Source organism: Pelobates fuscus, chromosome 3, assembly GCF_036172605.1.
Source record: "Pelobates fuscus isolate aPelFus1 chromosome 3, aPelFus1.pri, whole genome shotgun sequence".
NCBI classification, from domain to species: Eukaryota; Metazoa; Chordata; class Amphibia; order Anura; family Pelobatidae; genus Pelobates; species Pelobates fuscus.
Window position 1 is genome coordinate 54,071,945 of NC_086319.1, and position 15,861 is coordinate 54,087,805.

Sequence of the window (15,861 nt, forward strand, 5' to 3'; positions counted from 1 at the left end):
AACAAGACCCCCACACATTAAACTCATCCAGTACACCACACACACTACACTCAGCACATACTAAACACACGCAAATATTACACAAACACATACTAAACACAGCCTGTGAGCACGCGCACATACCACAAACATTACACACTGCCAGCACACTAAGAGGGAGGACAGAGGGAGAAATGCACCAGGTTGGGACCCCAGTCTTTCTAATTAAAAAAATATAAAAAGTAGCTTGTCTTTAGGGACAAGTGAACTGGGCTAACACTTTTGTCCTAAGGACAGGTAGATTTTTAAATGACATTCCACACCCTTATGTATAGTATTGAGATCTGCAATGTGAAATGTAAATGCACATACAGTGATGTTATTGCTGTTAAAGAGTTATACCAACTCTGTTTTTAGGTATCTTAAGACTTACTGGCATTTTTCTTCCCACACTCTTAAAAATAAACCCCCCAAAAGATAAACTTCCTTGTGTTCCCACCCCGAGGGGAGTTCTCTCTGCAGCCCGACCGATCCTCCTCCGGTGATGTCACTCTACTCACTGCAGGTGAGAGACATCCCGGAGCACTGGCTGAGGGGAGGACTTATGAGGTATGGGGTGTGTAAGGGGGTAGCCTGCTGCCATTGATCATCTGTCGCCACCTTGCTATGTATGCTAATGACAGATGCCCAATATGCACAGAATTAACACTAGACTTGCAGATACACATCCAGCAGCAATGTGCTAAATTAACATTGTACGTGCGGTGTAAAATAAACTGAAATCTATGAAGTGGTTATGGTGCTTGGAGTAAACATTGCAGGGTTAAGGGGTCAGGACGACTATACCCAGACCACCTCAATGAGATGACTGTGGTCTGGGTGCCTATAGTGTCCCTTTCATAAAAAAAAACCCAAAAAACTGTGCTGATAATGAGTGAAGCTGTAGTGGCAATAATCTACTTCATAGTAAATAACAAATAATGTAACATTTACACTGTGGCTGCTTTGTGGTATTTCCAGCCAAAATTTCATACATCCCCAAACATGTACAACATATTACAGGCACATTTTATTTTGGGATATTTTTTATTTATTATTTATATATATATTTATTTATTATTTCTTCCATCTGACAGAAAGGTATTTCCTCCCCCTCTCCCTGGGACAGTGCAGGGAGGGGCTGGGAGGCCACGCCCTAGGTGTGCAGGTAAAGTGGGCGGGGCCAGCACCTGGCTCGCCCTGATAGCAGACAGGTAGGAGGAGCGCCGCGCGGCCGCCTGGGTAAACCCTCCGAGTGGCGTCACTTCCGGGACCCAGCTCAGCGCGTGCGAGGAGGGGACAGCGAGCCCGAGTGGTCAAAATGGCGGCCGCGCAGCTCTCGGACGAGGAGCTCTTCTCTGAGCTGAAGCGCTCTGGCTTGATGGCCGGCCCGGTCACGGAGAGCAACCGCCCGGTCTATCTGAAGAAGCTCAAGAAGCTGCGGGAGGAGCAGAAGGCCCGGCCGGGCAAGGTGCGGGCGGTGACGGCCGGCGGTAGGAGCGCTCCCAGCCTGGCGGCCGCCCTGCTCCCGGACGGCGGGGACATGACGCACCGGAGACGGGCCCGCCTGAGCCCCGCCAAGCCGGCCGCCCAGCCCCTCCCGCTGCTCGGGTTCAGCTCGGACGAGTCGGACGTGGATGCCGGGCTGGGGGCGCACGGCGGGCGGCGGGACTCACTCCACCAGCCGGCGGCTCAGCGGGGGAGCCCGGCCGCCGCAGCCGGGGAGGCGGACCGGCGGAAGGCGCCTGGCTGGTGGGGGGTGAGCAGGCCGCAGGACCCCCCGGGGCCGGACGGGGAGGTGGAGGAGGAGGAAGCCGGGGGGGAGGCCGCCAAGTGTCGGACTGTGAACGGCAGCCGCTTCCCTCACAGAGACTACTCGGACTCCGACGAGGAGGAGCCGGACGGGCCGCAGCTCAGCCGCCGGAGCAGGCGGGGTGTCCACAGGCAGCAGGCCCGAGAGCCCGGCATGAGCCCCCCTGACAGCAGGCCGCCCTGGGAGGGGGTACCACGGCCCCGGGGATCCTCCAGGAAGAACTCCAGCTCGGACAGGACCAACAACCACCTCGGGGGGAACTGCAGCCCCGAGGCCTCCAGGGGCCACCAGGCCTCAAACAGCCTCTCCAGCACCAGGCTTTCCCACTCCAACCACTCACCCTCCAACCACACTTACTGCAAGTACCCTTACCCCAGCAGCAAGAAGCCCCCCAAGCTGCCAGAGCCCGAGGAGGAGCTGCTGCAGCAATTCAGGGGTGAGGTGTCTGCCCCAGGGGGCTTCAGTGCCCATTACTTGTCCATGTTCCTCCTGACTGCAGCCTGCCTCTTCTTCCTGCTGCTGGGGCTTTCCTACCTGAGGGTGAAGGGCACTGCCTTGCCCGGGAATGAAACAGGTAAATATATAAATATGTTTTTTTTGTTTTGTTTTTTTATATCTATGAAGGGATTTGTGTTTTGCTGAAATGAAACTCCTTGGTTTTTTTTTTTCTGAAAGATAAAAAAAAAATGTGAAACTTGTGCTTGAATCTATGAAATTATTTTTTTGGGTGTATATCTATATTTTTTTTATATCCTATAACCCTTTCTACACTTGAATCGGAGAACCCTGCCTATCTGTTGCGCTACGTGGTCTAGTTATGTACCTTTCCTCCTTGAAATAGTGCTGCCAGGTATGTCTGTCTAGTGAGCTTTAGGTTTTTACATTCAGATATGCACCTGTGACAATATTGCCAAACTGTTTATTCACAGTTTAGCAAACCTCAGGATCGATTGGCCATTCTATTAAATTACTGTAGCTCAGTAATTAGTATTTTCATAGTTTTTGGATTTGCAGACGCTGGACATAATGTAAAGTGTGGTGATGCTCAGTGTAGTTTCAGAGTTAAACTCTGTGAAACCGAAGGAAGAGCCTCTAGTGTCTGGTAAACCACATCTAGATGGAGTCTTAACTCTGCAATATAAACATTGCAGGGTTAAGGGTCAGGGTCTGTGCACCCAGACCACTTCAAGTGAGATGAAGTGGTGTGGGTGCTTATAAGCATTTCAGAATATTTGCCAGTCTATATGATCTAATAAATTGACCCAAAACCTCTCAGATGTATGTACATCTGGTATTGCTGTACTCTGCGTAGTAGATGAATCCAAATCATTGGTATTTACAGTAGTGGGTCATACATGGTTTGTGAAATTAGAGAATGACTTTAGGCATCATTAAGATTAAGTAGTCTGGGTGCCTAGTTTCCCTGCCATTTTAACCAAAACATTGCCATTTAGTAGATACGGCAATCTTTTGAATAAAAGACTAAAAACACCTAGTCGCTGTTTTCCTGACAGCCGCCAGAGACACTTCTGCACTTATAACAGTTTGACTGTTATGGTATATTAAAAGAATGTTAGACATTTACAGCAATTGCTACACATGCTCCTCTTGTCAAAATGTTTCTCTAATCTTAATAGTGAATAGACACTGTTAGAAATACAAACATGTATTCCTGACAGTGTTCCTATTAACCCTGAAAATGACAATTGTTATGTATGGGTGCAAATAAATTGAAAGTGTTAATTTATGGGTAAACAAGTGTCAAAAAGACCTGTCAGAAACTTACAGCATTTGTAGAAAATCTTTCACGAAGGGGTTAAAAAGTGAACTTGCCCCCTCCATTTACAACTTACTAACTATTGGAAAGTTCAGACTAGTAAGACAGTATATGCCAAGGAAAACTGCCTTCTGTGCATATTGGGGGGTACACAGATTGCAACCTAGTGCTTTGGTTTCGATGGCAGTCCAGTGTATTGCCTATCAGTCTTATTGCTGTACAGATGAACACTGGTTTAGCTTGGTGGCTACTAATCTAATGGCTTTGTTGCCAGTTACATTTTTTGGGCCACTGATGGATATTCATACAGACTGCTCCTGAAAGTGAAGAATGCAAACTTGTTTAAGTAAATGGACTTCTAAATAGGGGGGGGCTGCTTGCCTCAAAATCTGGTAAATGGTGTCTGGGTGCCAGACGTAGAAAAAATAAGATTTAAAAGGTATGCTAAGCAATTTCCGTCAACTGTTATTGCTTATTAGCTGCATTTATGATGCTTGGGGGGGGGGGGGGGGGGGGTGCATCTCAGAAAAATGTGCTAGATGTGTGGCTGAGGGGTATGTTGCAAACAGTCTTTGCAGGTGTTTTGGCTTTTCTTCTCTAAATTGCACAGTACAGTTTGACCAACCAGGGGCCTATATTTCCCTTTTCAATACTAGATTTATAGTTGTAAACCAACTTTGATATTGGCATTTTTAATGTTGACGGAAGGATCAAGAAAATCCCTGGTAAAGGAGCAGTTTAGGCACAGTAATCCCTACATGCAAATGCAGTGCCTCTGGTGCTGTTACGCTGTATGCACCATTGCCTTGTTCGTTTTTTGTAAATATATTTTTATTTGTATTTTCAGTTGATCAGTTTGTCCAGTAACATTAAGTGAACTTCAGTTTGGACTCTCAGGTCCACTCAGAGTAAAACAAAAGCAGACGTTTTACAGGAATGACGTTCTGCCAATCCAGCAATGGTGACGTGCAGGTCACTGTGTAACAATTGTTATATTCATGTGTCGGACTCGCAGGTCCCGTTGCAGTGAGGTAGTTGGGTATTACCCCCTAGTAAGCGCTAAGGTGCCGGGGTGGGCCCGCAGTCCCTTTGTGCCCAGCGTCAGAGCCCTTAGCGTGATTTGTTGATCGTGTACGTGGGTAACGTAGGTTCTGTCGTCCCCTCGTGGGAAAGTGAGCGTCTATGTGATGGCCTTATAGGCATTGCCTAGTTCTTGGTCATTCCACTTGTATGTACCAACATGCTAGAAACTGTTGCATGCTACAAGTTAGAGGGCGATGCTATGTCTGAGTAACTCTTAATATTTGCAAATGCTTGCGATTTTGTTAGCCGTTTGCTATAGTGGCATAATAATCACAGGAGTTCTAAGGAACATAAGCACTGCAGCTCTGGGAAAATTTTAACTTTTTGTGCCATACATACTGCAGTTTGTCAGTTGTATGTTTTTTTTTGTGTGTGTTTTTGTTTTATATACAGCTGCATCCCCCGTTTGGCACTTTTAAATCATCCATTTAACCCCTTAAGGACCAAACTTCTGGAATAAAAGGGAATCATGACATGTCACACATGTCATGTGTAATTAAGGGGTTAAACCTTGAGCTGGAAAGAGGGGCTAAAAAAAACTGGAGGCCATATTTAAGCATTGAATAAATGTGGTGTGCTCGCCACTCATGCGCATCAGTTCCCCAATGCTCCTGAGTCGCTTTAGATTGAACAAGTTTCAGTTCTGGAAAAAGGCAAATACTCATAACTTTTATTTATATTTTGTCAAATGGGGAGGACCGGTATTTAGCGGGAGGGACACTATGGCATTAGAAATGCAGACTTATATTCCTAATGCTATACTGTTTAATTGTGGGCATACATATTTCCATGCTGACTATTATAGCTTCTAAATCATAGCTGTAAAGACATGTAGTAGAAAGCAGTTACCATTCTGTCCCTGATAACAAGTCTAAGATACTGGCCTAAGCACAATTGGGGGACTTGGATTTTCTGCCCATGAGAACCAGCTGAGGATCAATATGGCAGGTATGTGACGTTGTCTGGTAATTGAGGTAGTTTAGTTTAATGCATTTGTGACAGGCAAGTGAGAGGTTTGAAGTTGGCATGCAGCTGCGCATGTCCAATAAAGCAATGAGATCTACTTATGCTCTCTCAGGGCTACTTTCAAGTACTACCCCCGGAGGACTCTCATTTACTTTAAGAAAAATGTGATGAAGTGAAAATGTGCTTACAATCTGTTTGTATTTATTTTAGGAAAGTAATGCTGTATTTATGTAGACTTTTGCATAACTTTTTTTTCTGTTTTTGTATTACTGCTTTTGGTATGGAAACTAATTCAAATATCTTTTTATTTTTTTTTTTTCTCCTATTGGTGTGGATTGTGAAATTTTAGAATTGCCAATGATGTACAAAACATAACTTAATAAATAAGATTTTATTTTCTGCAAAGTACTTTTTATTTTATTTTTTAACAGCATACAATATTGACTCTCTTGTTTTTCTTTTTTTTCCTCCTCTCCGAAAGAAGCAACTAATGATGTAAGTATATTTAGATCTTATCTGAAATACAGTACCTTAATCTGCTCAAGAAAATGTGTGGACTCTATTTGTCTTGGTATGTTCCTGTATTGGCCTTTACATTGCAAGAGCTTTGGGGGTTTGGTTTATTGGCAGTATTTAATTTCTCTCACTTTAAAATTGGTGTAGGACCCACTGGTATCGGGGTACTGTGGTGGGCTTAACATGATATGGTGGAACTGAATGCTCATTTGTTTGAGATGTGATTTCAAGTAGCTGTGTAAAATGTAAAATTGTTTTTGTGTGTACACTGAGCTTTTTTTTTTTTTTTAAATCTGTATTTTGTGAACTGGTGATTAAGCTTACCATGGAAGGCATGTGACTTCATCCATAAGGGAACAAGTATACTGCACGCAGACCACTTCAATGAGCTGAAGTGCTTTGGGTGCCTATAGTGTTCCTTTAATTCCATATTAGTGATGTAAATTGTATCCACATAGGGACAAGGGAATGTCACCTTTAGAAAATCAGCTCGATGGTCTGAATTGTCAAACCATTAAAAGGCAGTGGTGCTGCACTAGTATAATCCTGGTACCATGAACACTAAAGCTGTAGTGGTTGGGTTGCATAGACTCTAACTGAGGTAGCAAAATGAAACGTCACTGTCATACGAACTAGACTGATGGCTGATGAGGCGAAGAGCAATAATCACACTTGGGAGAAACATTTTAGTTGCGTGTTTTGACAAATCAGAGAGGCTATCCATAGCCTCTTGGCAGGGTTACCACTACAAAAAAACCTGTATTCATTGCTTGAATTGGCTCTTGAGACTGGGTACTAATGTTTCCAGAAAGAAATGTTCATGGATTTCTTTTGATGCAGGTCTAAAAAAAAAAAAAATTCAGATATTAGTCTTGTGTGAGATAGATATATCTACAAGAATATCTCTTTAAATATTGTTTCTTCTAGTATAGTGTAACACAGTGGTTTCCATACCAGTCCTCATGGCCCATCAACAATCCTGGATGTATTTCCTATTTTTATTCTAAAGGACATATTGACAAAACCTATACTGTTCCTTGGTCATAAAGACTGGGCTGGGAATTATTGGTTTAACAATTTTCCTAGTGCCGCCTGGTGTTCCTCCTGCATGAGTGATTTGGCACTCGTCCAATGAGCTGGCACCGGACCGCAAGGCATGGCTTAGGAGGGCTGTCATGAAACTTTTGTCTCAATGGAAGTGTGGCAACTTGCCAGCTGACAAAGCAGGATCGTAAATGGTTTGACATTTGGGGAAGGGGTGCACTGCTGGCACCATAATTACATCACATTGTAGTACTTATGGTGATTGGTGTGAATCCTTAAAAAAATTAATTATGGCTGCTATTCACAAAATGTGGATGGCAGTCTGGTTAAAACTAAATCTGTAATTATGAGGTAGTTTCCCCAAGATATCCAGTAAGCCTTCTCAAACATGGAAACCATTAACTGGATGCATGGTATCCAGAAGGGGAATTTAGGGACTGAATGTTTTTTGTGCCGACTCTTGTATGGTTTGTGATCCATGTGTTTTGCTTATGATCTGTCTGAATTACTAATCATCTAGTTTTATGATGAGGAATATTGTCTCCTTGGATTGCTTCTATGTTGTAATTGTTGTAAAATGTCTCTTGCAGCCAGGTGGAGAAAAGCTTCTGGTGAACACTCTGCACAAATTGCACGATAAACTGGCCAAAACGGCAGGTATTGTTCATTGGAGTTTTTTTTTCTTTTTTTTTTTTCACCTCCATTTAAATGGTTTTAAAGATGAAAGTGTAGAATTTTGTTTCCAACCTTACTGCTGTCATGCCAGAAAATGTCTTTTTAAAGTTTAATACTCCACCTGTAAACTGTGCTGGTCAAATTTACATTTATAGAAGTAGAATATACTTGATGCCGAATAAATGGAACGATCACATTCCACTATCTTCTGGACAGTGCTCGGGGTGCTTCCCCTCTGAGAACAGTCAGACTTGGCTTTCATTCTGTTATTTCTAATAGAGTGCATTTGGTTTGCGCACAGTGGTGATTTGATGACTTGCCCTCCAATAGGAAAATAATGGATTGACTTACCTCTTCAATCTTGATCTCAGCCAGGAATATGATGTGGTGATGGAGATAAAGTAAATCATTTTACTGCATTTAGGGGGCCAGTAATCTAGCTGGGTACAATAGTGTATAGAGGAATATACATGTATTCCAAACGCTATAGTATTAGTTTAATTACAGAACTCTCTTCTGCGTGACTGTGGGGTAAAAAAGTGCCATGCGTTAATTAATTTGATTACTGCATTCCACATTGTCAGTGATTTTTGCCCATTTGTCTCACCAGAACACGCAGACTAGTCTTTTTCCTATGAGTCTGAGCATGCTCTTTTGCACAGCACCATACTAAAATGCTTGGCACATGCAATCAAGCCAATTTGCTGTGGTATTCAAAAAGTATATATTCAGTAGCATTTACTGCAGCAGGTAACTGAATAGTCAAACTGAAAACTGATAGTTCCCCTTTAACAGTGTCTTCTACATGTCAATTGCATCCCTCAAGTCTTTTTTCTTAAAGAATCACACCCAATGTTTTAGCAGTTCAGGTGCTCCCTTCAAACAAAAATACTGTTTAAAGACGGTTACATGTTATCCAGTACCCAGATAAATTCTCTACTGTAGAAGCATCAGGCAGCAGAGAGATTACTTGTGGTCGTATGGCAATTAGAGACCTGCCAGTTCAGTGCTTCTCGATAAGATTTCAGACTTAAGATTCAGTTATTGAATAAATTTTAGTCCAAAGCCCCTATTGCAATGATTGACATGTGGACTGCTAGTGTATCCAGTACTGGGGTCAAATTGCATTATTCTTATCTGCTAGGCTGCATGGGCAGAATCTGTGCCAGAAAAGTGCTTCATTAGGTTTTTTTTTCTTGTCCTGTTTTCTAACAGAAATATTAAAGGGACACTATAGGGTCAGGAACACAAATATGTATTCTTGACCCCCTATAGTGTCAAAAACACCATATAGCCCCTCTGCCCCCCCCTAAATCTAGTAAAATCTTACCTTTTACTCCAGTAGTCTGCTGCTGTCTCTGCCCCTGATCTGCTTGGTTGACATCAGAAGTCTTTATCTGAGCCAATCACAATGCTTTCCCATAGAGAAGCATTACATTGGCTAAACAAAGCCATCACAAATCAAACACAACCCTTGCCAATCAGAATCTCCTCAGATGCATTGAATCAGTGCATCTCTATGCGGAAAGTTCAGTGTCTCCATGCAGAGGGTGGAGGCACTGAATGTCTGTGCAGCACTCCCCTAGGAAGTACTTCCAGTAGCAATCTGAGTGGCCGCCAATGGAGGTATCCCTAATGTAAATATTGCATTTTCTGTGAAAAGACAGTTTGACAAAACAACCTGATGGACATGATTCTACTCACCGGAGCAAATACAATAAGCTGTGGTTGTTCTGGTGACTATAGTGTCCCGTTAAGATGAGTTACAGTAATTGTGTAACTTAACTTTTCTCAAATACTGTGTAAATAAGTTTTTATTTTTAAGTGAAATAAGACCAGATTTCTTATCTGGGTGTGTCTTATCTCGATTGGTCAATTGTAAATAATAAATATGTAGTTTTTTTTCTTCTTCCAGGCGATCATATATGTGGTGATGCAGATGATAGCAGAATTTCCGTCCAAGAGGCAACTGAGTATTTAAAGGTCAGTTTGGCTACATTTTACAGAGAAGTATTCAGTTGGGAAACATTGCCTTCCACAGACAACGGTGTTCTGTTGTGCATGTGTGTTTACAGCAGTGACATGGGCTTTTGGTGGGTGTATTGCCGGTGCTGAAGGAAAAGTTTTTTTGTTTTTTTACACTTTTGAAATTAAGCAAATTGGTAATCCAGTGCTTGGATAGTCTCCTTGCTGTAGCCGAACCACCTCTGAAGTCATCTGCTATGACTTTTGGGTTGAAACAGCTGAATTCACTTATGCACATGAGACTGGAATAAAACGTAATTATTTTTATATTTTTTTTTCCTCACTCTTCCTTTTTTAAAGTCCTTGCATAAGTTTAGCTAGGAATATGCTCGAAACATGTTGCATAGTTCCCTTGTAAGACTGCAAGAAAGTGTGATGTTTGTAAGTTGCTGATTAAGATAAAAGCAAAGGAGTCATAAAAATTATTCTCTGATATAGATGTTTCCACTTTTTTTTCTGAAGCAAAGGCATAATCCCACTAATGCCACTGCACGGCCGTAAAATGTATTTCCTTCCCTCCTTACTCAGATTAGTTATTAAAATGAGAACTCTTGGGCTGCTAGTAATTTTACTGCCTGTGAATTCACTTTTTTCTTTTGAAATATGAAATCCTGGAGCTAATATTGTATATGGGAGTGGGTTTAAGTGGAGGGGGACTATCAGAAAATATCCATATAATTATGTGAAACTTACTCTAGTATGGGCGTATCAGTGGTAAGAATATTGAATATATGTATAGAATATTGTTTATCATTAAATTGCACTTACTGTAACTTTGTTTTTGTGGGCTTGTTCTGGGTAGAGCCAGAAGGTCTAAATTCATATTGTGGTTACTTTTAAAATGTAAATTTCTTTGCTTATTTTTTATTTTAGGGTTTAGGTGAAGAATATGCAAGTCAGTTGAATAATTCCTTGTTGTGGATTTTACAGAATGGGAAAGATGTTGGAATCAGGTGAGGGATTGTGCTATTTCTACTAGTCTCCCATATGTTTGTGGTTTATTTTTATTTTATTTATTTTTTATTAAAAAATTTTTTTTATATATCCATAGGTGCTCTGGCGACTCTGGTAACTTGTATGTAACTGATGTGAAGTACTTGGAATCCACAAGACCCCAGATGTCCTTTATGTGCCGCATCAGACGTGCCATAGTAACTGTAGCACATAAATTGTCACTGCTGCTTTTAGGTAAGGAACTTGCACAGTTAAAATGTTTAGTGTTTGTTAAATTAATAGTATAATTGTAGGCCCATGTTTCTTTGTGTAAATATGTAAATTAATTTACAAACTGGTTATGGGAGAAGCTGCCAGGGTGACATAACTTGATTTGTGGCCAGAGTTGGTATTGAATGTTAAGGAATAAGATGTAAAAATAGGATTGCTATATAACTATTGTCAAAAAAACACTCAAAGCACCATAACTGCTTCAGTCCACTGTAGTGATTACAGTGCCCTGGCACCGTTCCAAGACAAGTAGTCTAAGCAGTACCATGTAGAATTTAAATTTGCATCAGTTGAGTGCATTTCTAGATTAGCTGTGCTTTATTCTGTAGGAACATCTGGCTGCTTCTGTAGGAGAAGACCGTATGTTGCATGGGTCCCTGGTTGACTTTGCTAAACTAGTTGGGCAACTTGCTCTGTGATTGCACAAGAGCATTCCTTGAACCATTAACATGGCAGACTGTTTGCTGCTTGGCGTTTGCCTTCTAAATATGGAAGAATATGCAGCACCCTAAATCTTAATGTCATGTTAATTGTCTTGTATACTTTTTGAGTATTTTGTAACTTTTTATTTTTTTTTTAGGTGTTGCCATACTTTTGGGTGTGATACGATACATGAAGTATCGTTGGTCTAAAGAGGACGAGAAAAGTAGATTGATGTATGAAATGGTGGTTAAAATCATAGGTATGTGTTCCAACTCAAAGTGCATCCGTCTTGCCTAAAACATCTTAGTGTAACTTTTAAACTGTGCTAGCAGTAATGTTAAGACTTGAGAAATGTTAACAATTCTCATCTTCCCTCACTGTCACTGAGTTTTGATAATGCTATGCCGTCATAACAGTGATTCCAAGTGTAGATTTTCGGGATTAAATGCCTAAACTGAGTTTACAGATTTTTAGAGTTTAAATGTTGGTGGGGGAAGGAATTCAATTTTCCTGCTTAGCCGGTAATATTTTGAGTTAGAGACTTGTGAAATCAGAATTGTAAGCTTGTCTGAGCAGGGTCGTCATCTAGCTATTCCTGTAACACTTGTCTCATTTATTTCCTCCTTTCATAATATTGTAAAGGGCAGCAGGATAGGTTGGCACTATACAAATAGCAATAATATAACTTCCATCTTCTTGATTTTTTTTTTTTTTTTTACACACTAAATATTCTTAGGTTAAGTTTAAAAAAAAAAAAAATAAACTTCAGTACTACCTTTTTATGTGGAACATATAAATAACTACACTTTTTTTTTTTGCAGATCTTTTAAAAAGCCGAAAGGAGGCATGTAAAGAAAATACAGATATTGAGCCTCTTATTGCTGTTCCACATTTGAGAGATACCTTAATACCACCTTGTGACAGGTATGTTGAATTTGCTTTCAAATGAAATTTGACTTCAAAATGAATTTTTTTTTATGAAAATTAAACTTTGATAAAACCATGGCTGACGCACTTTGTGCTAACATTTTGTATTTTAGAAAGAAGATGACAAAAATTTGGGACTTGGCTATCAACTTCCTGCTTGCAAATGAAGCTCGCCTTCATTCAGAGTCAAAGAAATTATTGGGAGAAAATGTTTTGTTTTTAAAATGGCTTCCACCTGTTGCATGTGACAAAGTTTCAGTTGTGCCATCAAAAGTGTGGCAAGGCCAAGGTAACTCCTATATTATCTTTCCATGCTATCTAATCACTTTGATCTTTAACTGTTTATACATTTTGTTACTGGAGTCATCCAGTTTTTGCTCTAAACACTTATGACTTTTTTTTTTTTCAAAAGTGTAAACTTTTGTAATATTAATGCACTTTAATTTTATTTTTATACAGCTTTCCATCTAGATAGAAGAAATTCTCCACCAAATAGCCTGACACCATGTCTCAAGATACGGAATATGTTTGATCCAGTTGTGTAAGTTTATGAAAAGGGGCATTGTTAACTTTTGGCCTTTGTATTGTAGCCCATTACACAGGCTTGAAATTTTTTTTTTTTTTTAAAAGCAGAGCTGCTGACATTTAAACATGCCATTTCTTCACTCCTTCCCACATAGGCAGCATTGCTTCTTAAGTCTGCTTTTCTCACAGGAGAAAATTGCATATCATAGTACACATGCAAGGCTCAGACTTGTTAAATCTTATCAGAGGATATCAAAGCACTTGGACCTCTATACCTATAGACCTAATGTGCTAGGTATCTCTGAGTTTGACGCATGCGTTAGACTTTAGATTGTAAGCTTCTGTTAAAGACTCTAAAAGTGAGCAATAACTGGGGGTGGGGAATGGAGAACAAGTTTTGTTATACCCTTAGCAGCAGTGTCTCTAGAACACAAGATTCTACTTTAGGCTGATGCATATAATCTGTACATGGTACTGGCATGAGTGTTCTAGAGTAGAGTGCATTTCTTATGATTACATTTTAATTTCAGGCAGTTAAATGTTTAGATTTTTATTGCACTGAGCTTGGCGCAGGATACCCATGGGTGTATAGTTTAACTTGTATATTGGTGATTTTGCTAGCCTGCTGTAAAGACTTCATTATCGTATATCATATTTGTTGTGCTACTGATTTCAGTGTCCCTTTACTGCACATGGTACTGCAGAATGTTTTGCTGTCTTATACAGACTGGATGATTTTTCACTTATCCCTCAATTTTTTTTTTTTTTTTAATTTTCGTTCTATTGAGTCTGTGTCTCAGTATGCCATCTAATAGTTTCTTTTTGTCTTCAGAGAAATTGGTGATCACTGGCATTTGGCTATTCAAGAAGCTATTTTGGAGAAATGCTGTGATAATGAAGGAATTGTTCATATTGCCGTTGACAAAAATTCAAGAGAGGTACAGTTGATTTAATGTTAATTTTGACCTGATCTTTACTTTAATATAGTATGGCTAATCTGTTTTTTTTTTTTGTTTTTTTTTTGGTTTAATGCAGGGCTGTGTATATGTCAAATGCTTATCACCAGAATACGCTGGAAAGGCGTTTAAAGCACTACATGGCTCATGGTTTGATGGTAAGGAACTATAAAATGTCTTTGCAAGATAATGTCTGTCTGTTTTAATACTGTTCTGACACGCATTTTTTTTTCTCCCCTCCACACAGGGAAATTGGTGACTGTGAAATACTTACGGTTAGATCGGTATCATCATCGCTTCCCCCAAGCTCTGTCATGCAACACTCCCTTGAAGCCTTCAAACACAAACATGCACTCTATGTCACACTTAAGTCTTCGGACCGGCACACTGAATTCTCAGTTATCCTTATGAGAAGATTTGTTCCACTGATGACTGTTAATTTGCATCGTGAAAATATTAAACTGATTTGCAAGGGGAAAAACTTGCATCTGTCTTCCTTGTCTTTCCCCATCAGTACATTTCCATTGCTAAGGGTCGTTTGGACATTTTCATAAACCAATCCAAAGGACATTACTGACCTAATCGAAGAAAAATATTTTTTCGTTTTGTTTTTGGAGATACAAGTGGCTAACTTTGCATCACATTTTTAGAGGAATGTGTTTTTTAAGATAACTTTCAGATGTTGCTGGATTGTTTGTGACCCAGATGACTGTTTTCTTACAATGAAAAGCAGAAGATAATTTATTGAATTCCTATGGGATCCTGCACACTATTTTTGTTTTGTTATGTATATAATATATATAGCCCTAACAGTTAAAGTGTACATTTGCGATGAGCTGTTAAGACTTCTGCTGCTGTAGATAACAATTTTGTTACAGCTGAAGTACCAGAAAATCTGGCTTTAGCTGACATGGCAGGAAATGGGAAAATGTGTACTGGATTTTTTTGTATTTAAATGTAATGGTGGTGGCAAAAGTCTTGTGCAAATGTCTGCTTTAAAGCAGTAAATAAGCTTCCTATTTTATTCATAACATAATGTTATTTTATATAATTTGGCTACACCATCTCATAAAGGTCAAAAAGCCAAAACACCTTTAAAAGTATTAGATAAAGTTTAAATATCTTTTATAGGTTTTATATAAAATGTCTGACTTTGGTTTCTTGTGAGGTCTGATACCAATTGTAAAGATTCAAATTCTTGCAAGCAATAAAGAAACAATTGGCGGCTTCCAGACAACTTATTTTGTAAGATGCAGTGTTTATTCAAAGTAAAAACTGTTGTGGTTATTCGCTAAAAGGGAATTTAAAATTAGTCGAAACTGCATAGTCTGCTTTGCCTTCAGTTTAGCTATACTGGCATGAGATTTGATATTCACTTTGGCTTCTTAATTTGGTAAATAACACTTTGTGAGTGATTAGGCAGGCTTAGTATTTTTTCTTCCCTTTTACTTTTAGCTAATGTGTGGCTGTGACAGTTTTGAGTCAAGCTAAATATATTAAAGGGACAGTTCAGTGAAGTGATCTGGGTGCAGTGTCCCTCTTTTCCGGCCTGTTACGTAAGCATTTTCAGGATATTCACTAAAGTGAGAATTTCTGGGAACCCAAAGTGAATTCCAAAATAGACTAGCTAAAAATATATCGGTTTAGTTCAGTTTGGCCATTTTGGGTTTTTTAACGCAAACACGCACTTCCAACCCGGTCAAGAGAGACACGAAGACAAAGTAGGGCCTTCACCATCTAGAAGTGGCAATCTACCCAGCTGACTTTTGCTTTGTCTGTAGAGGCCACAGGAGCCTCCATGGACCTCAATGCAGCATTTGCTTGCAGTGCTGTTTTGCAGCACATGTGCACTATCCTAATGCTTCCCTATGGGAAAGCATTGGATTGTC

The 15,861-nt window shown here is 40.2% G+C and overlaps 1 protein-coding gene across 1 annotated transcript; it reads left to right on the top strand.

The window, feature by feature from the left end:
* The first annotated feature begins 1,273 nt into the window (after positions 1–1,273).
* LEMD3 (LEM domain containing 3) lies at positions 1,274–15,209 on the top strand. The gene is made up of 13 exons (XM_063447071.1): positions 1,274–2,405; positions 6,139–6,152; positions 7,808–7,874; positions 9,808–9,875; positions 10,791–10,870; positions 10,969–11,105; positions 11,722–11,823; positions 12,386–12,488; positions 12,605–12,780; positions 12,951–13,032; positions 13,849–13,954; positions 14,052–14,130; positions 14,220–15,209. The coding sequence occupies exons 1-13, from the start codon at positions 1,340–1,342 to the stop codon at positions 14,381–14,383; spliced, it is 2,244 nt and encodes a 747-aa protein (XP_063303141.1). The 5' UTR covers positions 1,274–1,339; the 3' UTR covers positions 14,384–15,209.
* The last annotated feature ends 652 nt before the right edge of the window (positions 15,210–15,861 follow it).